General features: G+C 35.9%; 1 protein-coding gene across 2 annotated transcripts in view; it reads right to left on the bottom strand.

Annotated features, from left to right (window-relative positions):
- Positions 1 to 17,011, bottom strand: part of LOC150098544 (uncharacterized) — a 610,245-nt gene that overhangs the window by 188,284 nt on the left and 404,950 nt on the right. For both annotated transcript variants that reach the window (XM_090405300.1, XM_090405297.1), the window contains exon 26: positions 3,642 to 3,775. In XM_090405300.1, the coding sequence (XP_090261426.1) occupies positions 3,642 to 3,775 (134 nt within the window). The remainder of the gene's footprint in view (positions 1 to 3,641; positions 3,776 to 17,011) is intronic.

Consider the following 17,011-nt stretch of genomic DNA (forward strand, 5'->3'; position numbering starts at 1 on the left):
GCAGACTTTGTAAGTGTCAAACATAATAAACTTGTCTCCTGCTCAACTGCCATCAAGCTTTTTGGTCCCTTGCTAAGGCTGTTGCACATAACTTCTGTCCTTCCTTGTGTCCACTTCTCTCACATCATGATGGTACTATGGTATGTTATCCAAAGATAAAGCAGACTTCTTGGCATACGTCTTTTCCTACAGATCTTGTACAGACATGCTGTGAGCAGGTCATATATGAACTGATCACAGCATGTCTCCTCTGATTTTTAGCCAGAAAAATTCTCATTAGTCCTGATACTAATAAGTCTCCTAATCCAGATAGTATCCCTCCAATTGCTCAAAACTTGTGCTTTAGAATTAACACTCATCCAGTATCACCTAAATAAGATGTCATATTCATCTAGTATCTAACTAACAGCATGAAAACAAGCTTTTATCCAGCCTATACCTAAACAAGGGAGATAAAAGTCAGTTATCAACCTATCATCCCATTACATTCACCTCAATACTCTTGAAAGTGATGCAGAAAGTCAACAACCAGCTTCCTCACTACCTGGAGATTTATTAGCTATTCAGTGATCACTAATATGGATTCTGCTATTCTCTTTCTACAGCAGACCTCACTTAATTGCCTTCGGATACAGGGTATGGAAAGATTTGGAGAAACTCATGTGGTTGTTCTTGATATATCCAAGGCATTTAATTGCATATGTCATTAAGGGGTTTCTCAATAAGCTACCAGAATCTTCCCCTGTCCTCTGTGATTGGATTACCAGCTTCCTCTCTCTCTCTCACTCTCGTCCTCATTGTTCAATTTCATATCATGGTGGATGGCTTCCCCTCACTGGATTACTTTATTAATGTTGGAGTATCAGGGTGATATACCCTCATCCACACTCTTCCTCCTATTACATTGATGACCTTCCCTCTCTAACTTCAAATCCTATTCACAGTTTTGCCTCTATTCCTCTTCTTCATTTCTGTAGAACAGGAGTAGAATGTGCAAAGAATACAGAGCCCTGATGCAATTTTGTATTGATGGATAAATCTGAAGAGAGGAAATCATCTACTATGACACATAGTAAGAGATCAGAGAGAAAATTGTTGGAAGTTTTTCCACTTGGTTATACTATAAATTAAAGATACCAAGAAATTATGTTATTATTATTTGACACCTCCAGTGAGTTCAAGGACTCATCTAGGGAGGGCACCTGCTCTACAACATCGTCTCCACCATTCAATCACCAAATGACCACAACTACACCAATGGCATCTACCACTGACCACCACCACTAGTATTTCCACAGACAATCCATACCTATGGCAGGATTTGAACCCGCAGCCTTTTGGCTGGAAAGCAAATAAGCTATCCACTCGTCCAACTGGGCCACCCAAAAAAGTTTGGACTGAAGAGCCATGGAAATTCGCTTTGCTCTTGACATTTCTAAAGCATTTGATCAGATCAGGCATAGAAGCCTGTTCTCCAAACTGTCATGATCTTCTTTCTAGAATTTGTGAATGAGTTTTTTTTTTAAAAAGTTTGAAATTATATATTGGTTTTGAAATTATATTGGTTTAATCCTTTAGCCAAACATAAGCAAACAAAGTTTGCACCTGAAGTATTTTCAGGACTGGGGCAACTCATACAGACACCAAGGCAAGTGATGGGAAGTCATTAGCTTCTATATACGAGTTGCCCCAGTCCTGAAAATACTTTAGGCACAAACTTTGTTTGCTTACACTTGGATAAAGGATCGAATCAAGTACATAATTTCTTGGTATCTTTAATTTATTTTTAGAGAGAAGTCTCTAAAACAAATTAACTTATCTTTGTTGACAATTCAATTGCAAAGGCTAGAAGGAAGATCATGACAGCTTGGAGAACAGGATTCAATGCCTGATCTGATCAAATACCTTAGAAATGTCAAGAGCAAAGTGAATTTCTCATAATATTTCCATGGCTCTTCAGTCCAAAGGTGGGTGGGATAAGCTATACAATCAGCTGTGGATCAAGAGTGGCAAAATTCACAATGTCAGATATTAATAAGTTTTAGATTTGCCTTCAGGTGGTGAAGAATTTGCTGTTGATGATTTCCATGATTTTTGAGAGAACTGAGGTGAGAGCAACTGGATGATAGTTTGATGGCTGACTTTTATAATTTTATTGACTTTCATCCCCTTGTGCCTACATGGTTTTGTTCAGGATGTTTCATTAGTTTGTTATTGTGAGTGGGTCAGAGTCAACTGTATTTTAATTCTTTATTCCAAAATGTCATTTGATCTAATCTATCAAGTTTTTTAACTAGTCATTCCATGATTATATCAAATTCTTGATATAAAATGGGAAACTGAATAATCTCTTAATAATAGCAAGTTTTCTATAGCAACTTTTTATATATATATATATATATATATATACCTTGTCTTTAAAAACTGTCTACAGAAATGTTGCACACATAAAATTACTCTAACATGCAAGGATAAGGAAGTGGTTGTGCCACTGTATAAGACACTGGTCAGACCAAACTTGGAATACTGTGCTCAGATCTGGTCACCTGGTTTTCAATGTGATGTGGAGACATTGGAGAGGGTCCAGAGGTGAGTGACTAAGACAATATCAGGAGTTTAGAATACTGGCTACAAAAAGAGGCTGAAGAAATGTGGATTGCAGAGTTTGGTGGATGAGGTGGACGAGGGGTAATATGATAGAAATGTTTAAGTTAGTGAGAGGATTTTATCAGATTAATCCAGAGGGGATTATAAAAAGAGTAGAAGGTGAGAGGGGAAGAACCAGAGGTCATTCCTGGAAGTTATGTAAAAGTATGGTTAAGAAGGATGCAAGGAGTAGATTTTTTACATGGAGAATTGTCAGTAAATGGAATGAATTACCAGAATGTGTTGTTAATGCAAGAAGTGTTAAGGACTTGAAGATTCTATATGATAAATATGAAGTCAGTTGAATGAACCTCCCACAATGAGTCTGTCAACTCCATGAAAGGTGTAATAATAATAATAATATGTAGCTGTTCTAAAGTTAATTCTACACTCTAGTTCATATAAATAATAAAAATAAATCAAATTAACTTATCTTTTTTTTCATTCACAAGCTAGGTAAAGGGCAAACTACAAAAAAGGAAAATAAATAAAAATCAACTTATCCTTTTTTTTATTCTACAAACTACATAAAGGACAAACTACACAACAGCACCAACAACATCCAAAAAATTAAGCTACCATGCAATATGATACACCGCAATTGTAATGAGATATCTAATTTATCTGGTGGAAGCAATGGAACAGATCTTCCCAAAAGCAGATTTCATCCACACAGCCTTACAATTTCTCTTTATACTATATTAAATAATATCTAGTATGATCAAGGTAATGATGCCATACTTCTGAAATGAAATTCTTCAATAAAAATATCTAAAAATATGAATTTTCTCAGTGAAAGTAAATGTTTTTTTGTTCATTGAAGCAGCATTCACAGAAACCTAAGCAGTTAATTTCATACCATAGCTATGCTACAAATTACAATAAATCTTCTCTCAGAATCTAGCCCAAACGATCTACATACTGATATATATTATATGACAACTATTTATAGAATGTGGTTTCAGTATTGTTCTTTTTTAAAAAACAACACTTACTTTTGGATTCAAATCTTCATCAGTTGGCAATGATGATGTGGTAGATAGAGATGGTAAAATTGAAGCAACAGATTGTGAGCGCTCTTCTTTGCTTCTTGCATGTAATGGCAACTTTGGCTGCATTTGCTTATGTTCTAGATTATAATTGCAAAAATAAAATAAAAAAATAAACATATTATTTTATTAAATGAATATGTAATGCTAATGACAATATTTGTCGCTTTAACTGCAATACTTGGTTTATGCTTATGTGCCAATCTAATAAAAATGAAATGTGAAAATATATATAATATAATAAAACTTATATGGATAATTAAAATAACTTCTCCTTTTGAATACTAAAATTAAAGAAAACATTGAATAAACAACTAAACAAACCTAAAAGCATAATAAAATTAGTTTAATCCTTTATCTGTGTGAGCAATTAAAGTTTGCGCCTGAAAGTATCTTCAGGACTGGGGTAAGGTGGTACAACACCAGGACAACTCGTTGCAAAGGTGGAGCAAGCTACCAACTCTCCTATCTCGGTATCTCCTATAATGCAAAACACATCTCTTGCAGATATGTCTAATGTTATGCATTAAGGGAAGGGCCACTACCCAGACTAGTTTCGACCTTTATTGAGGCCTCTTCAGTGGGAGCCAGGCCCAAGTGGAGATACCAGGCAGAAGCATTAGCAGGTCATCTCTACCTATAGGAGTTGCCAAATGGTGTGCCACCCTTTTTTAATAAATTACTCTGGATTTAGAGAAAGATGTTGGAAGTTTATTTTTCACTTGGTTAGAGTATAATAAAATTAGTTTAATCCTTTATCCAAGTGTGAGCAAACAAAGTTTGCGCCTGAAAGTATCTTCAGGACTGGGGTAAGGTGGTACAACACCAGAGAAACTCGTTGCAAAGGTGGAGCAAGCTACCAACACTCCTATCTCAGTATCTCCTATAATGCAAAACACATCTCCTTGCGGATATGTCTAATGTTATGCATTAAGGGAAGGGCCACTACCCAGACTAGTTTCGACCTTTATTGAGGTAGAATGGGAGTTCATATCTCATCATCATCATTGGCCTCTTTAGAGTCAAAAAGTTGTGCTGAGAGCCAGCTTTGATAGTAAGAGAGGAGTAGAAAAGATAGAGTTGATAGTAGTAGGTAGTTAAAAGAGGCCTCAGTCGATCTACTTGGCCACACTCAAGAGTCATCGCCAAGCAGATCTCTGACATTTCCTCCCTCCATCCGTTCTTTTCAGCTCTCAACAGCCAGTCATCTCTTCAGATGTCTGGCCGGCGAAAGGAGTGAAAAACAAATGAAAGAGGACACTTAAAAAGAAGAACTGAGAAAGGACACAAGAAGTTACATATCACTAATAGCAAAGACAGAACGAAAAAAAACAACAACAACAACTGGGTGACATGAAAGACCAATTTAAACTGAGGAGAGTGAGGGAAGAGCCTGGCCTGGGTGATGCAGCCCACAAGGAGATGCACTGCCTCGGTGTAAGCCTTTTTTTTTTTTCCCCTTCCCTGGCAGATCGATACTAGGAGTCGACTGACTTGTTAGGCGAGGTTTAAATCCTCCTTCTGTCTATTGTTGTGGGTTTTAATGATGAGATGTGCTAATTTGTCTCCACGGACGTGGTTTAGCATGTAGAGGCCTCTGTGCAGTGCTAGTCCCACGTCATCCTCTGCATCGATAAAATCATTGATCTCTTCAGGAGTGATTTCATCTGTATTATCGACAAACATGTCGTTCCATTCTGCACTGACGACTCTTGGCCCATTTTGTCCTGTGATTATCAGCTGAATGTCTCCGAACGTTTCTATTGCTGTTCGTAGTATCGCCTCCTCCTCGGTGAAGTCCTTTAACAGATGCAATATGGGTGCATTGGCTTTTGCATGAGGAAACTTTGTCGGTTCTGATATTGCCTTTGTTTCAGCTTTGCCTGGAAATCCTCTATGAGATTTTTTTCCAGGATTGTGGGATTCTCCTATGGGTCTTAGATCGTCTCTTTGTTCCTGTTCATCTGTTTCTAAATGGGTGTCTGTTTTATTTCCTTTTTCTTCCTCCTCCTCTGAACTTGACGTTTCTGCTGGGCTGTCATAATTTGGTTTGGTTCTTTTATTTTCTTCTTCTTCTGGTGTGATAGGTCGTTTGGTGGCATTGGTGTTAGTCTCCGTTTCCATTTCATCCTCGGTTTCGATGATTTTTCTAGCATTTCGTTTTTCTTTTTTCTCTGTTTTTCCTTCTGTCTTGTTGCCAGTAGGTGGTTGAATTTTGTCATTTGTTATCACCATAACTGGGGTTGTAAGTGCTGGGAAAACGTCAGGATCTATAGTGGTAGTTTCTGTCACTGTCTTATCTGCAGTCAGGTAGTCATGACTTGTAGGCTCTGAACTCTTGGTTGAAATATTTGCTGGGATTGGCAAAATGGTGCCTCCTATTCTCTTGGCGTGTGTCCTGCTAGGACAAACGTTGACTTTGTGGGTAGTATCCTTGCATTTCAGACAGGGAGCTTCACACTGAGCTAGCACATGTCCTGCCCCCATGCAGTTCCTGCACTTGTTCTTGGGGCAGTCCGCACCTAAGTGTTCCAGTGATCCGCACCGAAAGCACTGTCTTTTTACGCCCGGGTAACTGACCATTACCCTGGCTGACCCGATCATGACAAAGTTTGGGATTTCTGCCTTCATCATGATCGAGAACGAAACTTCTCCTGACTTCCACTGAGGAAAATCAGCGTCCGTGCCAATTTTTATATCCCGGACGGCTCCCCATTTCGAGAAGACTTTTACTATTACATCCCTGTTTTCTTCTAAATATTCGAGCGGGAATCGATCAATTTTAACTGTTTTGGAAACGCTTCCCACCACAAAAGGATGATAAAGTTTCCCTTTGCATTCTACTCCATTCAGCAGTTTCTCCCATGTTGCAATGTCCGTGCAAACAACCTGAAATCTTCCACCCCCATAAGGTGTGAAACCGGAAATTTTGTCTGCCCCTACTTTATCAATAATGGTTCTAGCAAACGTTCTCTTCTCGATCTCTGTATCTATTTCGAACCCGAGGGTTCTTACCCTCGGTAAAACCGAAGACATTATTTAACGAAAGAAAGGAAGAAGACTTTCCAAGGATAGTCTATTCCTATAAAATAGCGGAATGCCGTGTATAGGCCTAAAAAAAAACCACAAAAAGAACAAGGGAATCTTACCAAGGCAGGACTTCAATCGGAGCTCTCTTTTTGGTTCTCCTAAACTGTTGCTGGAATCCGCTGGAACAGGTTTGAAGAAGGACTGGAACATGGAGCTTTCTCTTGGGGCCGCTGAAAACAGGTCTCATCAGTGGGAGCCAGGCCCATGTGGAGATACCAGGCAGAAGCATTAGCAGGTTATCTCTACCTATAGGAGTTGCCAAATGGTGTGCCACCCTTTTTTAATAAATTACTCTGGATTTAGAGAAAGATGTTGGAAGTTTATTTTTCACTTGGTTAGAGTATAATAAAATTAGTTCAATCCTTTATCCAAGTGTGAGCAAACAAAGTTTGCACCTGAAAGTATCTTCAGGACTGGGGTAAGGTGGTACAACACCAGGGCAACTCGTTGCAAAGGTGGAGCAAGATACCAACACTCCTATCTCAGTATCTCCTATAATGCAAAACACATCTCCTTGCGGATATGTCTAATGTTATGCATTAAGGGTAGGGCCACTACCCAGACTAGTTTCGCTCTTTATTGAGGTCTCTTCAGTGATAGCTTGCTCCACCTTTGCAACGAGTTTCCCTAGTGTTGTACCACCTTACCCCAGTCCTGAAGATACTTTCAGGCGCAAACTTTGTTTGCTCACACTTGGATAAAGGATTAAACTAATTTTATTATACTCTAACCAAGTGAAAAATAAACTTCCAAAAAACCTAAAAGCCTGCTCTGGCATCTATAGGACTAGACTATCGTTCCATTCTAGGTCTTCCTACATCTCTTTTCCTTTTAGGTTTATACTCACTTCCTTTAGTGGCCTTCCTTCTTCCATTCATTGTATATGTTCAGTCCAATTTTTTTTTTGTTTTATTTTATCGTTTATTGCCTGTATTTGTAATTTATTCCCCATTTCATCAATTTGTATTATACGAATCCTTGTACTTCTTTGGCTAACTAAAATCAACTTTCTTTTTGAATACTAAAATTAAAGTGAGCATTGAATAAACAACTAAACAAATCTAAAATAAGCAATGTGGTTTTTTTCTTTCAAAATATAGGCTAAAAGCCTGCTTTAATTGCTTTAAGAAATTCCATTCGTTAAAGTTATAAATTATAAATTCCATATTCTAAAAATTATTCCCCTTCACTTCTGACCATTTATTTATTTATTTATTATTATTTTGTTTCGTGACTTTAACTTCTTACTATTACAATTTATTTCCCTTACCCTTTGTTGGTCAGATACCTTCAGCTTTGTAGTTTTTTGGGGATTAGTGCACTGACAAATCAGCCTCTGTGTTGTTCCACAAAATTTAATGAAGCTCAAAAAGTATTTTACAATGTTTGATCTAACTCTACACATAGATACAAAAACAGTCATAGACAATTCCGTGAGAATCTATTTTGAACTTAAGTTTCCAAAATTCCTCACAATTCTTTTTCTAATATCCCATCTATAGTCTAGTACAATTTACAAGTCATTTCTACTTATAAAAACTTAGACATGACAAGCATGAGCTCAGTTAATATCAATTTAAGTTCACTATACATAACAGTCTGCTGACTCTTGTATTAGGCACTTATTAACGAATATGACATTAAACATTACTGAATAAGGAACAAGAACACATATACTTGAAATATCCAAGAACAATTATACATCCTTATAGGTACTTCAATGAGCTAATAGTCTACAGAATTCCTTCTTGCAAGACAGTCATTATTTATTTCTTTGTCTGTGCAATAATTCCTTTTTTTTTTTTTCTTCTTCTTGTCTTTCTGTTTCGTCCTTCCTGCCAATTTCTTTGTCTTGGTCACTGATTTCCTTTAATCCTCAGAGTTCCTTTTCTGGGTAATGTGTACAAGCTTAACCGAATGCAACTGCCTTTTCAGCTGAAAAACAAACTCCTCGCCGACAAATTTTTCTCTTTATTGCCAAGCTCCCACTGACGACATTTGGATTTCCTTGTGTGAGATGCTCCAACAATGATCAAAGGGAAGAAAAACACTTCCTGATGATTGACAGTAGACCCTACATGCTGACGATCCCAGGGAAGAAAAAGATCTTCCCTCCCTAAATGGCAAAGTTTTATATCTCCTTTCTTGCACCTAGTGTGCATGCGGGTCTCACAAGATTCCCATCTCGGAATCACGTTAACCATGAGATATGCTGACGTCACAACTCACACGACACTAATTTGAATAACACAGTGTTTCATAACAAAGTTATTACATACCAAAGAATTTAGCAATTTTGTAAATACTGACAATCTTTATACATATTTTCCTACTAGGTAAAACTTGTAAAAATGAACATGATACAACAACATTCATGTGATGTTTTACACTACCAACCTCATATCCATTCTCATTTGTTCCAATTTATGTAATAATTTTCAATGTGTATTCTGTCAAATGCCTTTGCAAAGTCCAGCAGTATCATGCTGTAGCCATTTCCTTTATCCAATTCCGCCTGTCACCTTATTATAAAATGTGAATAAATTACTGAGGCAGGATCTACCTTTTAAAAGCCATGCTGCCCCCTATACAGAGTATCATATTCCTATCCACCCATTCCTGAATTTTACTTTTAACCAACTTTTCTAATACTTTAACTACCATTCTAGAGATACTAACTGGTCTACTTCTGTCTGGGAGCCACTTTACATAATGGAGCTATCTTACTCTTTTTCCACTCCCTTGAAACCTTGCCAGAGTGGAGACTTAGATTAAACAACTTTGTCAGAGATGCTGCCAGTTCACTTACACATTCTCATAGCACAACACAAGCTTACATACTTTCCAGGCTGAGTGCTGTATTCACACTGACATTTTTCAATATACTGAGTACCTCCAGTTCACATACCTCAATTCTCACACCTGTCTCTGTCAAGTAATCACTTAGTAATTCAACTATTTCTTCTGCTTTTGTCACCTTCCTACTATCAGCGCTCAGTAATGTTATCTTTCTATAATCATTCTTTCTCTTACTTGCTACATAAGCGAAAGAACTTTTTTGGATTTACTTTGGCCTGCTTAGCTAATTTTCTCTAATAATCTGATTAAGCCTTCCTTACCATACTAGTTACCCATCTTGCACTTTATACTTCTCATGAGTATGCTGATCACTTTGTTTACATTTCTTCCACAATCCTTTTTTTTTTTTTTTGCAGCTCTTGCTTTATTCTGCTTACCCTGGGTATGCAGTTTGAGCCTTGCTCAAACAATTCCCGACTGCTTCCCATGCACTAATGACACCCATTCTACGTAGCTTTATGTCATGGAAGTACTCCAAGTTGGCTCCTAAGTTTTTCATAATTGCCAACATTGTAGTTTCCTTTCTTGACTGAAAATTCCACATGTTGATTTCACATTCATCATCATTAACCTAATATGTACTATCAAGGGGTGTACATGATAATATAATAGGATTAAGTTTACATTATCACTAATTGCCAATCAACAATCCACAAATTAGGCTATTGCTTGTCAGCACTCCAATACTGTCAGATCTTATATTTCTATCTTCTAGAGCAGTGCTTCCCAAACTTACAGATGCCAAGGCCCACTTTGTAAAAATTAAAATATTTCATGTCCCCCCCCATTGGAAAAAAAAATCTTAATACAGACAACAGACATATTATTGTAATATTTATTGTATTTATATTCAATACAATTTATATTCAAGATTTTGGTTTGTAATCTTTCTTGTGTTGCTTATCAATACTTTTGAAATTAAAGTTATATGAATAAGCATATATTTACTAATATTCATTAATCGCCAAAATACTCAAGAAGCAAAATTTGTTAACCAACACCAATGTGTGATTTTTTCCATTAAAATATAAAAACGACCAAAAAAGAAATAATAAATAATAAAAATTAGATACGTTTTTTAAATACGTTTTTTTTTTTAAATTTAAACATTTTAAATTTTATTTCATTATTTCACGGCTTCCCCTCTAAAAAAAAACTTACGGCTCCCAAGGGGGCCCGCAGCCCACAGTTTGGAAAGCGCTGTTCTAGAGCATTTCTAACTCTATCAGTCTACCTAGATCTTAGCCTTCCTCTGTGATGTGAGTCTTTAAGGATATTTGTGACATTAGGATTATAAAATATATACACGTTTCCACAAGAATATTATTTAATTTGCCAAATATTTCAGTCTGAATATTACAGACCATCTTTTTTTAAAAACTATTCCTATGTAGCTGAAGATGGTTTAGAATATTCCTCTGTGATAGTGAGTCCTCTCCTACTATTGGTATCAAAAACCTATTTTACTAAACTTTCCTATCCTGTTCTGATTAAGTGATGACACCATCTAAGATTTACTCCACTCACACATTCTTGAATTCTAACAATGTCAAGTTTCTCCATAATATCTTCACTTTTAATATGATTCTGCTATTGATGCTATCTGTTCACTTCTCAAATTTTTCTTAGAACTCTCAACAGTAGTTTCATCCACCGTTTTATTTCTAATCCAAATCTCAGATCTGTCTTGTATACTGCTAGTTTAGCTAAATTCTTTCTCATTTCATACATTTAATTCAGCTGTCTCCCAATCATACCAGCTTTGCTTATTATATTTGTCTATTCCCACATTTAAACTGCTATCTTCACTAAAAACTGAGCCTAAATACCTTAAATATTTCTTGTTCTACAGGTTTTCCATTGAGAATACAGTTGAAGTTCTCTATGTCCATGTCTATTTTCAATGTTTTGATCTTTTTATTGCTAATTTTCATGCCCAAATTGATGCAGCTGTTTTTCAATTTAGTTTAAAGAATCCTAAAAGCTTGCACTAGACTTATAGAGATGTACATCATCATCATATGCAAAAAGCAAATAACTCTTACATTTTCAATTCTGATATCAGGTTCAATTCCCCTTTCTTAAATAATGTAATCCATATAGATGATGAAAGAGTGGAAACAGAATACTCTCATGTCTCATCTAATTTTACATTAAATCACCTTCCTGTATTTCTTTCAATTCTAACTGATGACTTACAATTTAGACTATGTATTTGTCAACTATTTTTTTTGTAAATAGTTGACAAACTGAAGATGAAAAATACATCTTCAGTTTGTCATTGAGACTGCAAGGTTTGGTTCTAGTTTTTGAAATTTTTTATTTTTTTACTGAATAATATTTGTATTTTTAGTCAACGCTTCACTGTAAAAGCTATTTTACTTTAATTCTTTATAAAACTGTCTTACATATTTTTCTTTTCAGCATGATATTTATTTTTATCCTGCTTAAAACTAAGTGAAACTCTGCCATAGATGGAGCTTATGCTCATGCCTATGCTGGTCCTAAGCCTCATTAAAAGAGGAAGGTTGAGAGATGGGCTAATCACCTATTCTCATAAAAAATCCATAATTACAGAAACCACAAGTGAAGCAAAAAATCCATCGGGGGGGGGGGGGGTGCTATGACTTGTGGCACACCCAACAGACGAATATTTACAGGACCTTAGAAAGGAGCCGACATCTATGATGCAGGTGGGGCAAAGCTTTATGGAACCTCACTTGCAGATGAAGTTAATCACTCACCCTAAAATTAAACTTAAAATCAGAACATGGAACATTCACACAATGTATCAAATTGGAAAAACTAGGCAGATAGTCAACGAGATGAGTAAACATGGTCTTGATATCTTAGGAATTGCTGAAACAGGATGGACAGGTTTTGGTGAGATAAGAGCAACTGACAAATATTGCATATTGTATTCAGGAGATGATGAAAGATAAGAGAAAGAAGTTGCAGTGATTGTAAGTGAGAAAGCAAGGAAAAGTCTGATGGAATGGAACCCAATAAATAATAATCGAATAATTAAAGATAGATTTTTCTCCAGGTTCATGAAATTGACCATCGTACAAGCATATGCACCTACAAATGATGCAAAAGAAATAGAGAAAGCACAATTTTATGATCAACTCCAAAACGTGATTGATCAAGTCCCTCAACACGACTTGTTAATTTGGATGGGAGACATGAATGCTAAAGTAGGGAAAAGAAAGACGGAAGATGAACATGCTATAGGAAACAAAGAGAGTGGTGAACAAAATGAAAATGTAGAACTTTTTACATCCTTGTGTGAATTAAATAACCTCATCATAGGAGGTAGTATCTCAAACATAAGGAAATTCACAAACTAACATGGATCTGCCCTGATGGAAAAACAAAAAACCAGATCGATCATGTTGCTATATGTAATACTTTCAAGAGGATATTAATGTAAGGGTTAAAAGAGGAGCTGATGTAGCTTCAGACCATTTTCTGCTAACTGCAGTAGCTAAATTAAACTAGCAAGAAATTCAAAACTAAGAGAGAATAAAAAAATTAAATATAACATTGATAAACTGAAGGGAAAGAAAATAAAAGAAAAATTTACCAATGAACTGAAGAATAGATTCTCAGTTTTGGAAGAATCAAATGAAAATGAGATTGAAGCCAACTGGAAAAAGTGTAAAGAAGTCTTTAATAAAACTGCAGAAGATATTTTAGGAGTGACAAGTGGGAAGTCACACAAAGAATGTATTACAGGAAATACATTAAAACTAATTGAAGAAAGGAAGATGATAAAAAAGAAAATAATCAACTGCAAGTCAGAAAGATTATGTGGAGAATATCAGAAGCAATACCAAGAAGTACATAAGATGGTAAAGCGCTCCGTCAGAAATGACAAGAGAAACTATTATCAGGTGTTGGCTGAGGATCCTCAAAGAGCAAATGACACTGGAAATCTTGGAGAAGTTTATAAAATTATAAGGCAACTTGAAGGAACCTATCAGATGAATGAATGAGAGGTTAAAGATAAAAATGGTCAACTAGTAACTCAAGAGCAAGAAGTCCAACAAAGATGGAAAGAGCTTTCAAGAATTATTAAATGTTAAACATGACTGTATAAATCCAAATATTGTCCCTTTCGAAGAGATACCAAATCAATTCGAATTTCATGTAAACATGGGAGAGATCACAGAGAAAGAAATCATAGAAGCAATCAAGATCCAAAAGAATAGAAAAGCAAGTGGAAATGATAAACATTTGTGATGAACTGCTCAAAGCTGACCTAAAAACATCAGCAACTATACTGTATAAACTGTTTAATATCATATGGGTATCTGAGAAGGTTCCGAGTACCTGGAAAGAATCACAAATAGCCAAAATTCCAAAAAAAGGTGATCTTACAGAATGCACCAATTGGAGAGGAATCAGCCTATTGTCAGTACCATCAAAGATCTTCACTAGAATCATAATAAACAGAATAAAAAATAGCACTATAAAATTCTGAGAATAGAACAAGCAGGCTTTAGAAATGGAAGAAGCACAATGAATCAAATTTTTATTCTTAGAAACATAATTGAACAGAGTGTTGAACTAAATTCAACTATGTATCTCAATTTTATTGATTTTGCTATGCTTTCGACAGCATAGACAGAGAATGTCTAAGAAAAATTCTGAAAATTTATGGATTTCCTGACAAAATAATAAATATTATTATTTCAGAACACACGCAATTTACAGACAAAAAATACTAGCTGTGGTGGTCAGTAGATGGTGCTGATGTAGATGAATGGTAGTAGAGGTTCGGTGTAGTGGTGGAGACGGAGAGCTGTATAGTAGGTGTCCTCCCACAACGAGTCTTCGGGGTCCTTGGAGGCGTCATGAATAATAATAATAATAATAAATTTGTATGAGGGAAGTAAAGGACAAATTCCATTAAATGAAACCGCTTCCAAAAGTTTTTACATCAAAGCTGGTGTTAAGTGAGGTTGTGTCATGTCTGGAACACTTTTCATCATTGTCATAGATTGGATAATGCGGCATACCCTGAAAAACCTGAAAACTGGAATAAGATGGAACATTGACACCACATTAGAAGATTTGGACTATGCTGACGACATTGTACTACTATCATCTAGATTTGAAGACATGAAAATTAAGACAGCAAAGTTAGAGGAAACTGCTAAACAAATAGGCTTACATATCTCTACAGAAGGACTACATTTCAGAACACGAGGACTACATAGAAAATTAAAACATTAAAAATCAACAGTAAAAAGAATGACCCAATCTTTATAAATGGAATTCAAGTAGAAGTGACAAACACATTTAATTATCTCGGAGCAACTGTCAACATGGAAGGTGGTACCAACGAAGATTGCAACAAGAATAAAAATATCTTGCTATGCATTTAAAAGTTTACAGAAAATTTGGAAATCATCCAATATAAAACAAAACTTAAAGGTACAAATTTTTTACTCAACCGTTAAATCTATATTACTTTATGGAAGTGAATTATGTAAATTAAGCAAACAACAAGAAAATAAAATTGATGCCTTCCAAACAAAATGTCTTGGTAGAATTCTCAAAATTTACTGGCCAAATAAAATCTCAAATATTGAAATTTACAACAAAACAAAAACCAAACCCATTACAACAGAGTGAAAGAAATGCAGATGGACATGAATAGGCCATGTATTGAGAATGCCAATATCAGAACACACAAGAATAGCAATAAAAATTACCCCTTCACACAAGAGTAATCTTTGTTGTGAAGGGGTAAACAGGGCTAAACTTATATGTTCAAATGACAATGTCCAAGCTACAGAAATAAACCCCATTCTCAACACTTTCTCAGCCAATGGCTACCCCCACCAACCCCCCAAAAAAATCCAAAAAATATTGAAACCAATAAACCACAACACCCCCTCCCCCCCCTTCACAACAAGGATTACTCTAAATCCATCACCATTTCCTATATCCGAGGCACCTCGGAAAAAATTAACAAAAAATCCTAAAAAAACATGACTTAACTTCTTGTTACAGACCTTATAAAAAATTGGCATCCCTTATCCGCTCCACTAAAGACCAACCTCCCCCCCCCCCCCAGACCTACCTGGTGTATATACCAAGTCCCTTGCTGCTGTAAACTGTCCTACTTTGGCCAAACAGGCAGGACAGCTAATATCAGAATTTCAGAACACAAGGACTACATCCGGTTTCACCAATACAGCCACTCTGGTCTTGCAGAACCATGCTCTGGATACCCGCCATAGAATACGGTGGAAGAAAGCCATGATAATACACCATAGTAAATTCAAATACGAAAGGCTATTCATGGAATCAGCCTCAGCCCTAAGAAACAATCCAAACCTCAACAAATTTGGTTGCATGAGACTGCCCCAAATTTGGGAAACCTACATCAGAAGACCTTCAGCCCAATCGGCCCAAGAATATCAACATTGCCCGCTAGGGGACACCATCAGGACTTTTAGGAGAGAGAATAGCTTCCTGCTTCATTTCTCATTATTTGTTTGTTGTGCTTGTGTGCACGTGTCTTGTTTTTAAGTTCCTGTGATAATGGCAACGTGACGTTGCTGAAATATTGGAAGTGTATTAAAATTTATTTTAATGTATTTTCTATTGTACATTGTAATTTCCTTAAGCTATTTAGTAAGAACATAGTGTCAGTATTGGCAAGCCCATGTCGAGCAGAAATCCAGCAGACACTTACCATTATTAACTTTGCCCTTTTCTCCAAATTTTCTCAAAAACATTTCTATATGTCTGGGATTCATTTCCAACCCTACTGTTTAGATCTCCAACAAGCACCAAGTGTTTAATTTCCTTAATGTCAATGAACTGCCTTCTCTAATCAATTGAAAAATTTCTCTGCTTCTTTCTTAGTAGAATCTGAGTCCACAGGCACAAGTAAGTTTCAATGTCTAATTCTTCATTTTGAATACTCATACAACTCTTCTTGTAACTGCCAGACATCAAAAAGTTTATCTTCATGTCTGGTGTTGAATGCTATTGCTACTCCTTCCTTTCTCTGATGAATATTGTCCAAACATCATTATTATCATCAATTTCCTGATATTTATATAACCTGAACCTCCAAAAGATGTTCAGGTTATATAAATATTTGTATTTATACTTGTATATTGCTATGAGAGCAATACAAGATTAAGTTTACATTATTATTAATCTCCTATCAACAATTTTCCTTCAAATCAATCTATTACTTGTGAGCACTCCAATTTAATTATTTTTAATTATTAACTTTAATTATTTTTAAACTTTCTTACATATTGTTCTTTTCAAAGCAATGGTCATTTCCAATTTCAATACCTCCCTACCCTCTTGTATCCTGATCAAGTATGAAGATA

This window comes from Typopeltis vanoorti, chromosome 15 (genome assembly GCF_054136105.1).
Source record: "Typopeltis vanoorti isolate ZY-2024b chromosome 15, IOZ_Tvanoo_1.0, whole genome shotgun sequence".
Taxonomy (NCBI): Eukaryota; Metazoa; Arthropoda; class Arachnida; order Uropygi; family Thelyphonidae; genus Typopeltis; species Typopeltis vanoorti.